The 19,052-nt window shown below is 46.3% G+C and overlaps 1 protein-coding gene across 1 annotated transcript; it reads left to right on the top strand.

Moving 5' to 3' along the window:
* The first annotated feature begins 103 nt into the window (after nucleotides 1–103).
* CCDC191 (coiled-coil domain containing 191) lies at nucleotides 104–19,052 on the top strand. Its single transcript, XM_084290184.1, has 16 exons — nucleotides 104–157; nucleotides 972–1,113; nucleotides 3,422–3,553; nucleotides 4,075–4,253; nucleotides 4,759–4,982; nucleotides 5,722–5,878; nucleotides 7,999–8,189; nucleotides 8,740–8,971; nucleotides 10,326–10,792; nucleotides 11,315–11,409; nucleotides 12,923–13,005; nucleotides 14,373–14,474; nucleotides 15,526–15,669; nucleotides 16,817–16,969; nucleotides 17,328–17,482; nucleotides 18,657–19,052. Exons 1-16 carry the CDS (start codon nucleotides 107–109, stop codon nucleotides 18,787–18,789), a joined length of 2,640 nt encoding a protein of 879 aa, XP_084146310.1. The 5' UTR covers nucleotides 104–106; the 3' UTR covers nucleotides 18,790–19,052.

The raw sequence follows: 19,052 nt of genomic DNA, 5'->3' as shown, positions 1-19,052 counted from the left end.
GGAGGAGGAGAAGGAGAAGGAAGAGGAGGAGGAGGAAGAGGAAGGGCGGCCGCCGCCGCTCGCCCTCCTCTCCCCCCTCGCGGTGCACGCCGGGCGGCGGGCGGCCATGTCGCGGCTGTGGAGCTGGCGGCGCCTCAGCGCCCCGGCCCGCCCGCAGGTCTGTGCGCGGCGAAAGGCTGATTTGGTTTATTTTTGTGCCTTGTGACTGTAATTCTCTGCTTTTCTTCCAGCCGGGGCTTGGCGCTGAGGGCGCTGGGTGAAGGTGCAGCGAGCCCCTCGCAGCTGGCTCCGGAGCGGGGTGCCCCTGAGCTGTGGGTGCAGCACGGGGCTCGCTGCTGGGTTGCCTTTGGTACCTCAGTGCTCCCACCCCAAACCTGCGCCCTGCTGCAGGTGGGAGTCCCTGTCCACCTCCTCATCGCCCCACTCATGTTTCTGCAGTTGCAGCTCGCTCTGGTTGCCCTACCACTGAGGGAAGATGCCCCACAGTTGTACGCCCCGGCTGGGGTGTGGGTGTTAGGTGTGAGACCACATTGACAAGTCACGGCTGTCTGCTTCTCAGAGAAATGAATATGGGGCAGAAGATCCTTTGGACACGCTGGCCAGCCTGGTTGTGACAAAACACTGATACAACTTTCCTAGTTGGTGGTCACAGGGGACTAACAGCGAGTCTCTGTTCAGCCCCTGCAGGCTGGGTGTTTGCATTCTCCCAGGGTGTTCTCCAATCACTGTGATTGGCAGTAATTACCAAATGAATGCTCATTACTTAATCATTTTGAGTGAAATTTCTCCAGTCAGTCAAGAGCAGTTGGAGAAATGTGTTTCAAAAGAAATCTATTTCCTACAACAGCCGTACTGTCTTGTGTGACAGCCCCACTGATGTTTGTCCTCTCTCCCCCGAGGAGAAACGTGGATGTAGGAAGTTTAAAAATGAATATACATCAAACATTAGAAATGTTTTTCTTTCTTTAAAGAGAGTGGAGCAAGCCTCTGAGTATGCCATCGCTGAAGCTTTTTCCTTTCAAGAGCCAAGGTATCCACAAGGGTTGTGTGGTCCTGTGACGAGGTTGGAAACTGTGGAACAGCTGCAAGATCATGATGAGGCCTGTAAGGAAGGTGAGATGAAATACTGCTTGCCACAAGCTGCCTAAACGAACTCTTCTTGATCCAGCACTGTGGTTCTGGTCTGAACAGGCTGTTACAAAGCTGCAGACCAAAAGAAACAGTTCGCAGTAAGACAGATTGGAGCCTTTCATCTAAGGGACAAAGGCATAAAAGAAAATTTGGTGGAGTTCAGGGGAGATCTTAATTAACATACCTGAGAGAACGATGAACTCCTTGTCTCCTGGAAGTGTCAGGTCAAGACAAGGATGAATACTGTCTTTGAAGATGTGGTCAAACACAAGTTGCTGGGCATCAGGAAACTGGATGAAATTACCTGACAGATTTTTGACAGCAGGACAGATGTGAAAATGGGGTGACCCTGTGTAACTTTCGCATCTATGAATAATGGTGTGGTTTTCCTTTGATTCTCATGCAAAACTTTCCTTGCCAATTAGCTAACTAAATATTCCCTTTGTAATGTCTGCAGCCACAAGTGCTTACTGAAATTTGAAAGTAAAACTGTAATACATTTTAAAAAATAATTTGATTTCCCATCCATGCAAGAAATATATCTGCAGTATAGGAGATAGAATTTTAAAAACAGAGTTAACTATTCTTTTATAACTCAACGCTGAGCTGTACAGAAAGAAATGAAGACAAATCTCCCAAGTGCATCCTCTTCAAAACAAGAGGTCAGCTTTTTAACTTGTAAGCAACAGCAGTTCAACTAATAGCACAGAGCACACATATCTGCTTACCGTGCACTGTCTGAATACATTATGCAGCATAGTGGCTCAAAAGGAGCTGTCTTTGCAGTTGCTGGAGAAGTTGCTTGCTTTTTCCTCATGATTCTTTATTATTTTTGTTTGTCCTTTTCTGCTAGTGTTTCCCTTTTTGTATTTGCCAGTCCCTCAGGATTGTTACAAGCACAAATGAAAGTGTTTTATCTGGAGTCCATTATTATAGTACTTAATGGCATTATCTGCACATACTCCATTTTGCAAAGAAAGGTATGGATAAGAGAAGTGCTAGAACTCATTTATGCCAGTTATGAGGAGCTCACATTTCACAGTCAAAAAAGTAACTCCATTCCCAAGTGATAAGTTGTTTTTCTCTCTTCTTTTTCGTATCAGATATACTTCCTTGCTCCTAGGCTGGCCTGAGAGATTATAGAGAACAAAAGTGATTTGAAGGACAATAAACATCAAATTTATGTTTTCTTAAAAAAAAAAAAAAAAAAAAAAAGTTTAGAAACGCTTTACTGCCTTAGAAATACCAGGACTCATTGGGAATATCTTAATTTTTGTTAGAACTAGAGCTTTGAGCAGCTGTTTGTCCTGTCTGAGGGCTGTGTGCCTTCACAGGGCTGACTTGCCTTGCAGTGGCTGACGAGATCCCCACTCTTTGCCCATCCTTGCTGCATGGATGCCTCAGCTTCTTGTAGGAGTGCTCCCGATGCCTTGCAGTTTGCAGTGTTCTGCTTCAGGAACAGCTTGGCTACCCATTCAGCAAGTCTAGGTGGGTTGTTGAGGCAGCAGTCACATTAGCTGTCCCTGCTCTTGAGTAGGAGCTCTGAAAAAGGAGTTTTTGCATTTTTCTGCAGAAAAGCATGGAGAATTTGCAAATAAAGTCCACAAAAGGACTTCATACCCAGTTGTGTATTAGGCATCTATCTCACTGAGTAGTAGCAAATCCATCGTGGGTGAATTCCTGTAGTTACATCTTCTGACTGCAGGTAGTCCCTGCTGAAGCTTGCCCTGTGGCAGATTTTTAACGTAGGCTTCCCAGTAGTTACTAGAGCTGTGGTACTTGCAAAGGTTAACCTGTGTGCTTGAAGCTTACATTTGGCCAAACAGTGATTCTTTTTGTATTGAACATAACGACAACCCTGGCTGTACATGTGGAAAGTGTACTTATCTTAAGTGTCTGCAAGTGCAGTGGTGAAACATTTAAAAGCTATCTGAGTTATGAATTGCTTCCTATGAATTCCATCTCCTTGATAAATGCTTTGATAATCAAGAGTGCTCTAAATGTCCAAAGAATCTTGTGGAAAAAATTAGGTGGAAAAGAATTTATTTGTGACCTATGTGAGAGGGAAAAAGTTTGCCACCTTCTCTTCCTGTTCTTTTATAGATCAGGAAGACGAGAACAGAATTATTACCCCTAGTCCATTTGATGTTGCAGATCAGCTTTCAGTCATTTTAGAACGTCTTTCCTGCCTGTGATATAACCATCCCAGAGACAGAGTCATGCTAGTTTACACTTAGGCATATATTTTTAAAGCTAGTAAAGTCATCATCAGTCTCTTTCCTTGTGATAGCCCGAGAGCTGCTCAGTAGCTGGATGAAGTCCAAGCTGCAACTGGAGCTGATGAGTGATGGAGAAGCTGAAGCTGGCTCTGTCCTCCCGGAAGATCCTTCTCCAGCCACTCCGAAGTATGAGCGGTTTGATGGTGAGAGCACAACAAAGCCCTTCTTGGCTCCCTTTCTGAGCACGTGCTGGGGAATGGAGACAGGCCTCGTGGCTTGTTGGGCTGACAGGTACAAGTCTCTGAGGCCAGGGGAGTGGGCTCTGTGAAAACAAGATTACAGATGAAGATTTTTGTCCCCAGCTCTGACAGCGGCTTGCTGTAGGGCTGCACAAACATATGTCGCCTCCCTTTGTAAAAGAAATTTTATTTCTGCTGCTTTTGGGTATGCGTGAGGCCTGTCAAATTTATACAGCAATTTGAGATGCTCAGAGGCAAGGCAGTAAAAAAATGGACAAAATGTCATTGCTGCTCTAGCGTGTTCAATGGGAGACTGATTAAGACTCTTTGGGGATAAATGGAGTGCAGTCACTGTGTCTGCTTTCATCAGGAATGCATTCACAGGCTGGGAAAGTGATCCCTTTAATTACGTTAGGCTTTGTGATCTGAGACAGGGGTTTACTCATTTCAGACGAGCTTGAGCTGATCTGAGTTCCTCCTTTCAGACTTGTGCAGCTCTCTGGAACATGAGTTGGAAAGTTCTTCTGCCCAAGAATACCTACAGCATCTTTTGCAGAGCGAAGCTGTGAACTGCAGGATACTGGCAGACCTTTGGCTTGAAGACATGGAAGGAAGACAAAAATTTGCAGATCCACGAATAACCATGGAGCTCAGACACAAGCAGGTGTGCAGGCAAGGCAGCACAGTTAAAAGAAGTAAGATGGAGGATTATAGGATTAGGGTAAATGCTCAGTGATACCTTCCCCGTGTTCTCTCCCAGCCTGCAGTAATCCCTGACTTGCAGGCAAATACCCTAGGATACTCTTCCAAGGTTTAGCTGAAAAGTTACTGTTCCCGCTTGTGTGTTAGCCATTCACAGTAGCTCGCATGGGAAGCTTTTGCTGTTGAGGTGAACTTCCACTCTTTCATCTTTTCAAGTTTTGCCCCTGTCTGAAGACTGACAGGAAAAGCCACCAGGCCCTCAGCTCTGAGTTTGCACCCACCCCATAACGTTGATTTAACCCCGCTCTCCTAACTGGAGTTTTTTGCTGGTCAGAAAACAAAACCAATCCAGTCAGTGATAGCTACAGAGAGGGTTGCATGCTTCCCACCCTGTCAATCTACAACAAACCTCAAATCCTTCAGCTTTTGGCACCTGCACTGACTTGTGCTGATTTCTTCCTTCCAAGGTGAAAGAAAATCGACTGAGGCGTCAGAAGGCGTTAGAGCTGCAGAGGCAAGAAAAGGCCCTGAAGAAATCCATTCTGTCTGAGGCCAAGCTCCAAATACAGGAGGAAGACAGAAGGAAGGCCCTGAAGGCCAAGATGGAGGAGGAGGAGATCCAGAGGGAAATGGTGAAGCTGCGAAAGGAAATGGCTGAGAAGAGGCAAACCATGGCAGAAGCACGGAGAATGTAAGAGGGAGAGAGGGGCATGGAAGGCACCGTGGGGAAGAACAACTTCTCTTATTAGCTCCTTTTGGTAAACGTTAAGAGGAGTGGTGGTCCCAAAGGAAATATTTCCTGTCTCCAAACTCTCCCCAGACCTTTTACTCCTTTGTTGCTGACTTCAGTGGCAGAATTTCATTAGGCAACAGGCTAAAGATGTTAGATTTCCTTTAGCCATTAGCAGTAGGTACACGCAGTCACAGAAGTAGGAGCATGCTTGCACCACTGTGTGTTCTCTCCAACTCTGTGGCCACATCCAGCCTTACCAGTGTTTAATACAGCATGAAAACCGGTGCACTGAAGAAAATGCATGAAATTGCAATGAAAACGCTGGCCAGCCTAGAACAGTCTATGTTGAACGTCTATCACTTAATAGATTTCCTCTCCTGTGGGAGAATAAAGTGCGCTGTTGGCTAAGAATTCTGCAGAGAGACGCTCTTTGCTTCTGCTGAGCTTGGATTGCCAGAGAGATGTGACTTGTAGGGATGCCATTTATTTACTTAGGCAGCCCTAAGATCCTAAATCTTCTCATGCGAGAGGATTTATTGAAATTTATTGAAATGTGGCTGTTCTCTAGGAAGGCTAACTTAAGTAATCAGCAGCTTTCTAGAGGTCATTCTCTGAGGATTGGCAAAAAAAAGGGAGTGAGGTCTGAACTACAGTAATTTCCTTATTGCTTAGATCTTGATGTTTGCTTACTTTCCAGGGAGGGGAAGAGACAAGAAGAAAGCCAGAAGGCAGCAATGCAGGAGGTATCTATTACTGTGTCACCACCCCTGCACCTGAAGAAAGAAGAGCAAGAAAAGGAGAAACAGAGAAAGGCTCAGGAGCTGCTGATCAAAATTCACACCAACAAACAGAGAGTAAGCATCACTGTGCTTTTATCTGAGACTCTGAACTACCTGCCCTCAGGTACTGTTTGCAAAATGGAAGTAAAAAATCCTAGTTTTCATTTTTCTTTTCCTTTTTCTAAGCTCTCCTCGTGATATTAGGAAAGTAGAAAAGCAGGCCAAGAAGTACATTGTAAGACTAGGAGTGAAGAATCTGGAGACACCATACCCAGTCTGGGTCTCAGGTGTACCCAAAGTGAAGATGTCACTTCCAGTTGCAAACACAAAGGCTTCTGCAGCTGAGGAACAGGCAGATGTACAGAGGCAGCAGCTGTAGAGCAAGATTTGCTTTCCCCTGAGGAAGGAAGTGGGGAGGGAGAGAGTGGCACTGTGTATATGGGGAGATATTTGAAGGTTGCCTTGAAGACCCTGGGACAGGAGCAGGGACAGGAAAGAGAAGTGCTGAGGGCCTGGGCTGACTTCTGAGTTGTCTCCACACGTTGAAGTATGCCAGTATACACTGCAACAGGTTCCTTGGGCATCCACTCCCACCAGCTATAGGGGAATATTCGATGAGACTGCAACAGCTCAGGACAAAAGATGTAGCCTTTAGTAATTCCTAATAGGAAACTAATTCTTTTTCCCTGGATTTTGACTGTTACTCCCCTGGTTTTGAAAAACAGCACAAGAGCAGTGCTCTGAAGGGAAATAAAACCACAAGTTTCCTGGAGTCCTGAACCCACCTACCTGTTATTGGGAGATTAAGCTGGAGAAGCTGGTTGGGTGAAAACAGTAACTGGTTTTACTGGTAGTTAAACTGTAAGGGAGCTTCCCATCAATCAACTGCTCTCCATTTCTCGCCACTAGGGTATCTAAAGGTGGGGATTTTCCCTTTTTCTCACCCTGAGAGTTTACAGAAGTAAGAGAGATTCCACCTATTCATTTCTGATGCTGCAACCAGCTCTGGGTTAAACATGTTGCATCAAATCCTTACAGTTAAAGAGAGCTTTTTGTACTGAATGATCCTATATGGGCGGTTTCAGCAAAGGGAATAAACTTCCCTGTGTGCAGTATGTGTACCATCCATCATGTAATATTTTTTAATTAACAAAACAGTCATCATTAACGCCTACTTCTCTACATCTAGATTTTTTTTTTTCCCCATCGAAGAATCTCAGCTTTAATGGTGATTCTCCCCTGGCTCACTGCATCTCCCCAGGCTGCTGGATGTGAGCTTGGCTACTGTTTAGCAGCCCACGACCTCTTTCCAGCCCAGTCTAAGCTGTGCAGATAAGCCTAAAGGAAGCCGCGGAACAATTTAGAGCTGGCGTAATGCGAAAAGCCGCAGCTTAGCCGAGCTAAGCAATGGTGACATTGATTATTTTCTTAAAGCAGAAAGAAATAGCTAATGCGTTGACATTTTGTCCTTTTTTGTAAGTTTTCATTTGGAGATTTCAGTGACCGAGAGGAATGCAATTATTACAAGGCATTATCACAAAAGGGGGACAGCTGAGTCCTGTGAGTTGACCCACTTGGAGGATCAAAATGCACAGCGTCTGCAGTGGCAGGGCTAGAATTATGGGGTAGATTAGATAGCAAATTGCTGTTCTGTACAATGTAAATCACTCCCAGAGGCAGCGAGTCTAATTACACAATAGGGGAATGGTTTGGCTTCCTACTGGAACGAAGGTGAGCTCGGGTCACGTCATAAATTCACACTGGGAAGTGTCTTGAGTTTTGTCTAAGTTGAAAAAAAATCAGCAACTGGTCCATGGAGCTGTTTGTTAACTCTTCTCCACGGAAGTGCCCTTGTTTATAAAATCTTAGGCGTTTCCCAGATTTTGAAACACCTTCCTTACCTCTAGAAACTGTTCCTGTATTCCTCATACATTTTATTCCCTATTATACTTGGTGAACTGAGCATGTTTCACTCAAAAGCATGGAACCCCATGGTGTTCTCTTTCTAGCCTGCCTTTTGCAGAAGACTGCCTTTGCTGTGCATTATTTTATTTTACCTTCAAGGCATCTGTAGAAAGTGGGGATTCTAAAAAGAGCCTCAAAAGCAAAAGTCAGATAAGGGGGATGGTGGAGAGGATTGGTGTTTGTGTTGGACTGTACCCGAGTCATTGGTTTTCTGAAACTCTCCCATGCAGTGCCTGCAGCGACATTTCTCTGCTTGGTTCAAACTCGTTCTGAAACACAGAATTCAAATGGGGAAAGCCAGAGCCCTTGCTGACTGGAAATGCCAGCTGAAGGCCCTGCGAGCCTGGAGAAACTATACTTGGACCCAGAAAGTACAGCAGGAGACGCAGCAATTGGAAGACCATCTCCAAGACCAAAACAGGTAGTGACCCTGCACTGTGAAATTCCTCCTACCGCAGCAGTACTCTGCGTGTGATCAGAGGGTTGTAAAAAAGGGGCTTGCTAGTTAGCCAGCAGGAGGAAAACAGAAGCTTTTTGAGAAAATTGTTACATCGCCTACAGTTTGATGGAGGCCTTTTGGCACAGATGAAAAGGAGGAAAGAGAAACTAGAGCTTTAGCACTTCCCAACAAGCCTGCAACTCTCTCTCTAGGTATTTTCTCTAGGAATCTCATTTTGGCTTGCTCTGGGCCCCAGATAATAGGAGGGTATCTCCTGCTTCAGTAGTATTACAGCTGTTTTGACCAGCCCCTTTCATTAAACCTGTTGGATAAATCCCCCGTCTCTGCCTTCCCAATCCTCCTTGGCGAAACACTACGGCTTTGGAGGGCCTCCAGAGCTGAATGACAAAAAGACTTGGGAAGTTATGGGGCCTCATGCTATGGCCTGGATTGCTGTGCTTGATGGAGTTGTTTCAGGCAGGCTTGGACAGAAGCCTCACTCCTATCGTAACGAAAGTGCTTTCTCCTTCAGGAAAACCCAGCTGTCTGCAGAGCATAATCGGCGGCGGCTCCTGCGCTGCTGCTTTCTAGCATGGCAGCGCTGGAGCCAAGCAGAGACAGAGAAGCGAGAGCTGCAGCTCAAGAGGGAGGAGACAAAGAGGAAGATGGCACAGCTGCTGGAGGCGGTGTCACTGGGGAAGGGTGGCTTGGACGGGCCACAGGAGGCAGAAGTAAACCAGCATCAAGTTTTGCAGCACGACAAGGTAAAGCCTTCCGTGTAGCTTTGTCCATCGGCATCCCAGTAATCTCACAAAGTGCTTTCATGCCATCCAAAATAAAAAGCAGAGGAAGGTTTTTTTTTGCCCAGGGTGACCCCCAAATATCTGCCTACTGTTCAGGAGGGAAGCTGTTAAAGAGCAGAGGTAACCATGAAGGACAGTGGATGAGTTTTAAAAATAAAATGATCTCTTCCGCTGCCAGAGAACAACCCTTCATGTACTCTTGAGTCGCAATGAGCGTCCCACCCCCAGATCACTTCTGCTGAGAGATTAGTTACATCTTTGATGCCTGCTTAGACTGAAAAAGAATAACGTTCGACTGCATGACGAGATTTTGTCATGGCAGTGCAGCTCTCTGGCTCTTCAGAAGTGGGGGGGGGAAAGCTGTCAGGGGATAGCTTGGGATAATGCACATCACAAGGAGGTAGGAGAATCAGGATGCTTCTTGAAATTGTCTCTTGTCAGAGCCTGCCTTTCTTTTCCGTCTATAAAACCTGTAGAACAGCACCCAGTATGAGAGCTCATACATCCTGACATGCATATTCCAGTTCGAGCTTTGCATTTTCTTAAGTGTCAGTGAAAGCTGATTTCCTACTGTGCTTAAATCATCCTAGACGGCCTGTATTTTCCTTCAGATGTGGGGGAAAAACTCGTGCTGGAAGGATGGGACTGAATTTGGAGTTTGACCTGGGAATCAGAAAGCAGAGCTGGCATCTGATACCTCTTCTGAGAAAAAAAAAAAAAGAGGTGTCTGAGAAGGCACAGCCTGACTGCCCACTGTGCACCAGTTTCATGGTAATACTCGACCTAAGCTGGAGAAGAGGCAAGAAAGCAGTCCTTTGTAGACTGTTCTACCATCTGAAAAGAGGCTGTCCAGTAGATCAGCCTTGTAGACCACTTGTATTTCATTTTCAACAACTGTTTTTCTTTTATTCTCAGTCTGAGCATTGCATAGGAACAACAGAGTCCAAAAGGGAGCATGGTAATCCTTGAGAGATGAGCTAACCCCTGAGAAATGAACTGTCCTGTGCTCCCTGACAGAATGGTTGGGATAACATGCCTGCCAGAGCTCTTGCCTGATCAGGATTTTCTCCTCCCAGGGAAATGGCACACAGCTTCGTAACAGTTTTTTCCCAACACCCTGCCAATTATGCGCATAACTGGGTCCCTCCGCCTTGGCTAGGAACTGGATGAAGATTGTGGAGCTGAGATTGCCCTACTTTTCAGGCCCCTCACTAGATTTTTCATTCAAGAAACACTTATTAATGTGGAAAGGGCAAAAGAGAGCTTGATTTCAATTAATGCCAGATCTTCCTTTTTCTTTTTTTTTCTTTCCCAGCCAACTGAAACACGCCTCATACAGGAAGAACCTGACCAGACCAGGGACCGCTCTCGTTGGGATGCTGCTCACACATCTCATTCCAACAGAAAACCCAAATTTGCCTGGCAGATCACCCTAAAACATGCAGCCCTGAATGCCCAGGACCAGGCTAAGTACAAGAATCAAATTGCCACACTCCCCCAGCAGTTTCAGGCACCCAGCCCCAGGACAACCCCTGCTTATGGTAGCTGTTTTGAGCACCGCTACGCCTTCCAGCAACGTCTGATCGAGGAGCAGAGGCAGCAGCTTCAGGAACAGCAAGAGCTGATCCTTGAACTGCAGGAAAATCAGAGGCTGAGCAGAGCAAAAGAAGAGGCAGCACAAGCCATGGCAGTAACCCAGGCACTTAACAACTCTACCTCACAAACCAGGGAGTTAAAAACGGAGAGCAGAAAACCATCCAAGTGCAATGCCACCCCTTTGAGGTATAAGCCCCCTTGGTAGAGCAGGATCAGGTAGTCATCATCTCTCATTTCTACCCAAGTTGAGCCAGAATTTGCCAGGAACCCTTTCAGTCATACTAGTGCTATCTGCTGTGCCTCTTACCTGTGGCCTAGCCTCAAAGGTAGCGTTGGTCTCGCCACAGTTCTCATCCTCTGTGTTTTGCGTTGACTTGACACCACGTGATCCATGCAGAGCCCACTTAGAAACAACAGCACTGGAGTGTTACCCGTAATAGCAGCAGGGATTTAGTTAGGAAAAAAAGAGAGAAACTGTCATACTCTGTATTTCACAACATGCAGCAGCTCAGGGTACTCATCTTCTTTGTAAGGATGCATCGTTAATCCCATTTCGGGCAGAAGAAACATATTTCAGGGGCCCACAATGAAAATGTAGCACAGTGAAGGGTAGAAGCTACAAGGCGTGTTTCTCAGTCTCAGGTAGTAGGTGTGAGACATGGTTTGACCAAGCTCATTGATTGATGTCTTCACTCTTCCTTTTCACAGCCTGCCTCTTTCTCACAGGTCCCAGAACACCAGGGCAGTGACGCAAGGCAGGAGGCCCTCCACCCAGCTGACCTCAGCTCATCCCATACTGAAAGGTATTGTTCTTGGTAGCAAAGACTGTGCCAGACCACTTTCCTCAACAGCTCATCTGGAAACTTCTCTTTCTTTGCCTCAGACCAGTGCTATGAGAGAGTGAGTTGTTTTCATGGCCACGTCAGGCATCTGTAGAACCTTGGCCACTGCAAGCACCCCAAGTCAGTGCTCAGGATGCTGTGGTAGCCATTACTCCTAACACTTGTGACTGTTTCTGGTGTGACAAGAAGCTCTACAGCTCGTTTTGCTGTCAGTTTTACTCCTGTCATTGCCTATCCAATCAACACTTACACTGACTGCTCATTTTCACCTACCTTTGACAGAGGTATTGAGATTTCCAAGAGAATGAAGTGCTTACCCAAGGTTTTGTGAGTGTGAGACAACAGCAGGTAGGCTGGGGAAGGAGCTCCAGATCCTTCCCATCTGTGAGGTAGCTCCCCTTCTCTAGCCATGCTAGAACAGCAAATGCACATTAAACATGGAAAGCAGCCTCATCACAGAGTAAATTAGGATCAGGTTCTGCTATATCCCTAGGTTATATTCTTCTATATCAACCTAGGGGGAATCACAGCCTGCAGAAAAGACTGGGAGGTGATCGTGGTGATGTTTTATGAGTCTTGGGATCACCAGAGCTTGTTGGCCCTGATTGCTGTGCATTAATAGATCCCTTTCATTAACTGACTGTGTTCAGCTCCCACGCTACCTAGCACAAGCCATCACTCACTGATTGCCTGAGCTCTGTACAGCTTGGGGACAGTAAGAGTATTTTCAGAGCACTCAAGTGCTTTTCCTTGAAGATCCCTAAGTAGTTCAGTGCAAAGTCATCTCAAGATGATTTTGCCTTGGCAGAGAATCCTGGCACAGCTGAAAGGGGAAAAAGAACTTGAGGAAACCTATTGTGGTCAAAGCAAAAAATGCCCCTCTATTTATGGATGGCTCCAGCCTGTGCTTTGTTTGTGACTTCAAGAGAAGTAAGCACAGCTTCTCAGGTCCGCTGTGTATTCTGTGAGGTCAGACCAACACCTTCAGAGACAGCCAGCAAGACTTCAGCATTGCAACTTGGCTCCCCAAAGCAGCATTAAGTAGTAGTTTCTCGCTAAAGGGACCGAGTTCCTGTGTGTCACCAGCGCAGGGATGTCTTTCATCCTGAAGTCACTCTTTAAATAAACAGTTGGGGCTTCCTGGAGACCTCATTGTGAGGGTTGCTAAAACAGGTGCCCTGAGCCTCAGCACTCAAGGGGATGAAGAGATAAAACTTGCGGACACAGCTCCTTTTATAATCCAGGCTGTGACTGTCAACTGAGGAGGGTGGAGTGAATCTAACCGGGGCAGTCCTGAGTCTTAAAATTGAGTTTGTGGGTTCCTCATTTGTGAAACTGCCAGCCATAAGAGGCAGCAGAGGGGACCTGGCAGCAGAGAGAAGGGGTCACCCTTCCCGTTCACCAAGCTTGTGCCGTTATCCTATAGCTCATTTGCACTAAGCCTTATGTCCTTCTCTTGTTTCCACTTCTGTAGCTATGGAGGAGAGAGCGATTCAGCGGGCAGAACGGAGGAGGAAATTAGAAGAAGCCAAACAACAAAGAGAAGAGGAGAAACTGGTAAGGACAGCGGAAAATGAAACAAAGACTCTCTCATGCTATTCCAGTCGTAAGAAATGCTATTTTAACACCATGAAGTTGTGAACCAAGAAGAGGCTCTTTAGCCAAATGAGGAGTTTTGTGGCTTGTGAGAAAGCAGATGCCCAGCATACATCAAAAAATGACCCCGCTGGCCCTGCCCTATCACAGACAGACATTTCTTGTTGATGCTTGCTGCTACAACTCTAGAAGCAGCTTCCCTTACCACCCCTCCACCACCTCTTTCACGCCTACCTCATGGCTGTGACTGTCATTGCCAAGGATGGGAAGAGTGGAATTGAAATCCACCTGACTGGACCTAGCAAACGGAGGGTTTTCCCTCTCCTGTCTGGTCAGGTCACATGCAGCTTGAGGACGTCCAGCCTGACCTAGTAAAAATGCTGCATCTCGGTTTCTAGCAAATCTCTTCTGAAAAGGGAAGATATTGACAATATTTGCGTAGTTCATATAGACATTCTGTGATATGCATCAAGCAGGAGCCTTCTTAGCTTACGGCATTAATCTGTTACTGAGAATATCGATACTAATTTGCATTAGGATTAGAAAGATCAGAACTGGGGTCCTAAAATAATCAGTGTTTCTCCTCCAAGGAAGAAGGATGTGCATGCATACTAGGAAGCTTAAACAAACCGTAGAGAACACTTCAACCATAGGATGGGCAGACAAGCGTTAGGTTAGGTTTCCTCAGCTACTGCTGCCATGATCATAGAGACTGGAAGAAGTACAGTCACTATAATCATGCATAATTGTGTGGGTTTTTGGCCTTTGATGCATACACCAAGAACAAGAACTTTGTGGAACGAAAGCAGGTTGAGGTTTGCAAGGGGAATAGGTGAACGTTCAGAGAAGGATATTGTATTTACACATGTACCATGTATATCCAGTGCTGAAGCAAAACAGCTTTGGTCTTCAGTGTTTGGGAAGAACATATGTGAGCACCTGTAATGCTCTTTAACATGCAGATGTAAAACTTCAGAGCAGAGCCCAGTGGTTGAGTACTTATTTAAGCAATCAAGTTGTCAATAAATAACCTGGCGTACGCTTTTAAGCGTTTTAGTAGAAGAGCAGGTAAGTACTGTAACTTAGGGCAAAGAAAGATGGCCATATATAAGTAGAAGAAAGAACACTCCCTCCTCCCCTTCTCTTCCACAGTTCATTGTTCAGTGCAGATCATGTCTAGTATGTGACAGTCTGCTTCCTTCTGAAGTTTCAGGTTCTGGTCAATACTAGAATTCTGCTTGTCTGGGAAAATTTAGAGGCCTGTGTTCTCCAAAAAGGCCACATACACTGGACTAAATTTTATCTTCCTCCATTTTCTCCATTTCAAGGCCCAGATGAAGGCTGAAGAAGAAGCACGTCAGAAGAGGGAGGCTGAGGAAAAGGAAGCTCAGCAGGAGAAAAGACGGGAGGAGAGGAGGCTACAGAAGCAGGTGCCCAAACACCCCAGCTGTCTCCCCCACCTAACAGGGATAGGGAAGAGGAGCCGTTACCTACTGACAGAGTCAGCAGCCAGGGCTGTGAACTGAAGGTCCTTGTTAGCAGAGCAGAGTTCCACTGCACAGCACCAGCTGTATCAGCTCACCACCTCTCCCTTTTTTAGGGACAGTAGTAAAAGGGCTGTGGCCTGAACGTGCTGTGAAGCGTGTACTGTCCCCGTCTCAGCAGCAGGACTAGAGGCCCCAGCTGGTGGACATCCACTGCCGAGCTACAGTAGAGTAGAGTCGAGCTAGAGTACAGTATCCTCTTCCAGCATACACAGTGATACCAGTCACAAACACACAACTTAGCAGTAAACAAGCCTGAGAGATCTATGCAGGGCAACCTTCCAGCTGAAGAATTAGCAGCAGCCTCTCCTTGGAGCTAACAGTATCCAGCAGCCTAGGAATAGCCCCACGTCGTTCTTGTTACTTGCAAATGAGCTACACTAATAACCCAAATAGCACCACACTTGAAATCCTACTGGAATTTGACCTACAAGTGCTGTTCTACTTGCACTGAGTGTTTTAGGATGTTTGACCTTCATCTCTGAGTCTCAGTCAAAAATAATATTGAACAGTTATATAATACCCACATACCTTCCCTGCTATTTAAGCTAGGTTCCGTGCATAAACTCAGAATCATTTCTGTACAGGTTTTCAATCTAATTTTATAGACGTAGAAAGCTACCCTACTTGAGCTCACCAAGGCACCCTTCCTCACATGGATGAAGGCCTGTCAGAAGAAAGTTGTTGCTACATCAGCTCTGCTGGTAGCCACAGATTACAGGTATGGTGTGGTAGTAACACCAAAAACTGTGGTGCCATACATTCACACAGGGCCTACGAAAACAGGTTCTAATACGCTGGGTCATGCCTGATCTGCGCTGCTAATGATGATGCAGATCCCCATTTCCCACGAGATCAGGACCTTCAACTCCAATATGACAAGCTTAATGTTCATTTCATGCAGGCTGAATTAAAACTGCTGCTCGTTGTATTGCAGAAAGAGCTGGAGAAGCAGAGGAGGCTGGAAAGAGAACAGGAGCTCCAGAAAAAGGCCAGAGATCACTATGAAAGCGTCCTGCTGAGAAAATTGGGAATGGTGCCATGGAAGAGGCTGAGGGAGCAAGCCAAGGAAAACTTGGTGGTAAGTGCTGAGGATAAAGGAAAGGACTGCCACCATGGGAGGAAGGGAAAAAGAATGGATGCAGAAGGTAGCACAAACCTTAATGGGCTCTTAAGCCGGGTAGAAATGGCAAAGCAAAAATTCTCCTTGCACACCCTGCCCTACATTAGTGCTTTAAATCAGCTCATCTGACAATAATCATGAAAGGTCATCAAAAACCCACAAGGGTGGCCTCCTCATTTACAGCTGATTAAGCAGAAACCAAGAGGACAGAGAAAGGAATGAATTTCAATCTAATGAGAAGTCATCTTTTGTTAGCCTACACTCGTCTGCAGTATTAACCGCCACTTGACTTGATGCCAGTAACACAGTGGGAGTTAGTTTAGTACGAAACAGCCAAAAAAATAAACTGAAATTTTATGATGTGAGCCTGCCAGTTCTTTTGCATCACAGTGAAGCTAATCAGATAATTCTAAGGCGTTGTATTTAGTAGTTAACCCCAGGCCATCACTCGGGCTTTCCCTCTGCCTGGAGTCAGTGCTGGAGCACAGTTGGCCACTGCTAGAGGTAAGGTGCCACAGGTGACAATCCAGGGATCTGTTCAGGCCTGGCCACGCCTTCAGTGCAGCATAGCTAGTAGCTTCTGAGACCGTGACACACAAATATTGCTAATGAAACATTTCTGTACGTGAATGAGTTGGCATGCCTTATCAGAAGGAGACTAATGGCACTCAATTGTATCCCGAAAATGTAGCCAAAGCCCAAGGCTAAGCTGGCAAGCTTCCATTTAAGTCACTGGAGCTGCAGCTACTGAAGAGCTCAACCGAATGCACGCAGGCACCCGGCTGGGATGAACTAGGGGGAGAGCAGCTGCTCTGTAAGGCCGTCCTGCTGTTTAGCCCTAGGGAGCGGGTTGGACTGAACCATTAGGCCGTGCCTCTGCTCCATTCACAACAGGTCAAACCGCACGTCTAATTCAAAGGGATGGTCTCTAGGAGTTCCCTCTTTGTGCTAACTTAACGCTGTAAGGTATTCCAGCTGTCAGACACCTGCAATTTAGGGGCTCCCAGAAGCTGAGGTAATTTTCTAGCATAGCCAGCGTTCAGTAGCTGAGGCTTATGTAGTTGCTAGTCCAGATAACGAGCTGCCTTCTCTCCGCTCTGCTCAGGTGGCCGAGAGGCACCACTGCCTGGGCCTGCAGAGGAAATGCCTGATGACTTGGCTCCAGCACACCCAGAGCAGCCTTTTGGAGAAGGTGTCTCGGGCTGAGGACTTCCATTCCCACACGTTGCTCAGACAAAGCTTCAGGAACTGGCTAAAGGTTTGCCTGCACCCCAGTGGAAAAATGATAGCAGGGGAACCAGCCTCTGCCATGCTTTCCCTTCACCACCACTCTACACATGTACAGCTCAAACTTTGCTGGCTTGCTCTGTCCTTATTCCAGCACCACCCCATTCCCTTCTCAGAGGCCTTCCACCACCCTCTGCAACCCAGGACACTCTCCTACGTGCTGTTCCCCATGCCCACCTTCTTCCTTTTCCCTTGCTCCCTGCTGATTTTCCTCCACTATTGTCCCTGTTGTCCCCCACAGACACCGTCTCAGCACTGCTCTGTATGTGTTTATTGGGCTGGGGGTGGGAGAAAGAAGACATTCTCACCTCGTTGTCTTCCTTCCTCAGTACAAGGATTATATGGCCAGTCTAGAAGAGAGAGCGAATACCCTCCATTCAGCCTGCCTCAAGAGGAAGTTCTTCTGGGCATGGTTTGATCTGGTCATGGAGGAAAAAGACACCTTAAGGGAGAAACTGGCGATTGCTACTGAACATAGCAACAAGTGAGTGCATTCCCTTGCCAGCAGTTCTTTTTACTTGGGTCTAATTCTACCCCGTAAAATACTTTAGAGACTCTGCTCTTGACAGAGTGATGATCTGCTCCCCAGGAACATGTGAAATGGGTTATATGCTGCTGGTATTTTGTTTCTGTCACGTGCATAGACAACATCAGCATAGGTTATGGTAGAAATTTCCAAACAGCCTGGAAAAGGAAGTTTAGTCATATCCTTCGCAGGACTTTTAAATCTGCTGAAAGAGAATACAGTGAAAGCCGCTAAGTGGCTGAAACTTTCTAAGCTGATTAGCAGATCTGGCTATGTAGCTTCTGCTAAAAGCTGCCTTAGGAAAACCTTTAAGTGCAATTATAACAAGCAGGACTTGTGCAGGAATTACACTGTATTGTTTTGTCTGCTGTGGATGATTTGGTTTACAAATCCAAAGTTGATAAACTTAGAAACCCTACTTAGGGAATTTTGTGTTTTCTGCCATCATCAGCCTGGTTTGGCAGGCAGAACTAGAGCAGACAGTTGTGTTGATCACAGCCGGAGCTGGATGCACTCGGTTCTTTGTCCCATGACTGCATTAGCTGTGCATTTTAACAGGAAGAGCTATTATCAAGGTTCAGCAGAAAACAAACCTGTTCACCTACCTGACCATGAAAGCACATCAGCTGCACGCAGTCATGAGTAGGCTGTGCCTGTGCTATAACCCAAACGGGACATGCAGCACCTCGAAGGAAGAATTAAATTAAATTCACCTCATGTGGGCTGTAATGAACCTGTTCTAGCTTGCTTAGTCCACAAGGTCAAAACAAGGCCTGGTTTAATCCAACAAACCAGCAAAGTGGAGGAGGCAGGGAGAATTCAGCCCAGGAAGACTGTTGCTCCCTGTTGCCATATGGGAACCCGGGGCAAGGCACCTTTGGTGGGGTGCTAAAAGTCAGGTAAGAAATAGGGCCCAGCTGCCCGCCTCCCTGAGTAGATGATCTGGGCTGAGCGAGTCTGCATTTTCCGTTTGTGCTTCTCCTGAAGAAATTTTAGAGACTGCTTATTCTTTAAGAATGAAGCATTTTAGGGGAATTCCCTCTGAAATAGAAGTTATGCTTTGATTACCTGGCATGTTACGCATACATCTTTGTGTCATCACTTCGTTCTGTGCTTCCCTCTTTTCGTTTAGGAGACTCATGCTGAATGCATTCAAAGCTTGGAGGCAGTACCCGTTACTGATGAGAAAGGAAAGGGAGAGGGAGGAAAGGAGGAACCAGCTACGAAGGAGAGTAGCTGAAATTCTCCCCGACTTCCAAATGTAACAGAAGAAACCGGCCAGACCAACCCAAGCGCATATGGAACCTACTTTGATGATTTCACTTTGACTTGAAGGGGCTCTTGCCCACAAGGTCCTCCTGGTGTGAGATCCCCACTGGGGTGTCTGGGACCTTTTTTACATGCAGAGCTGCGGCACTGACACAAACATTCCTCCATCACAGGAGGCACGGAACTAAAGCGTACCTATTAAGCAGAAACCTGGTGCTTCTCTGGTGCCAGGACTCTGTAGGGCGACAGCTTGATCGTA

This window comes from Netta rufina, assembly GCF_964035555.1.
Source record: "Netta rufina genome assembly, chromosome: 1".
Taxonomy (NCBI): Eukaryota; Metazoa; Chordata; class Aves; order Anseriformes; family Anatidae; genus Netta; species Netta rufina.
The sequence above is the reverse complement of the archived record's forward strand: the minus strand, read 5'-3'. Positions and strand labels throughout refer to the sequence as shown.

Excerpts from the sequence above, each read along its gene's own strand:
- CCDC191 (XM_084290184.1), top strand. The coding sequence starts at position 107 with ATGTCGCGGCTGTGGAGCTGGCGGCGCCTCAGCGCCCCGGCCCGCCCG. Across the intron at positions 8,190-8,739 it reads CATCTCCAAGACCAAAACAG|GAAAACCCAGCTGTCTGCAG; the intron begins GTAGTGACCCTG and ends TTTCTCCTTCAG. Across the intron at positions 14,475-15,525 it reads AGAGGAGGCTACAGAAGCAG|AAAGAGCTGGAGAAGCAGAG; the intron begins GTGCCCAAACAC and ends GTTGTATTGCAG.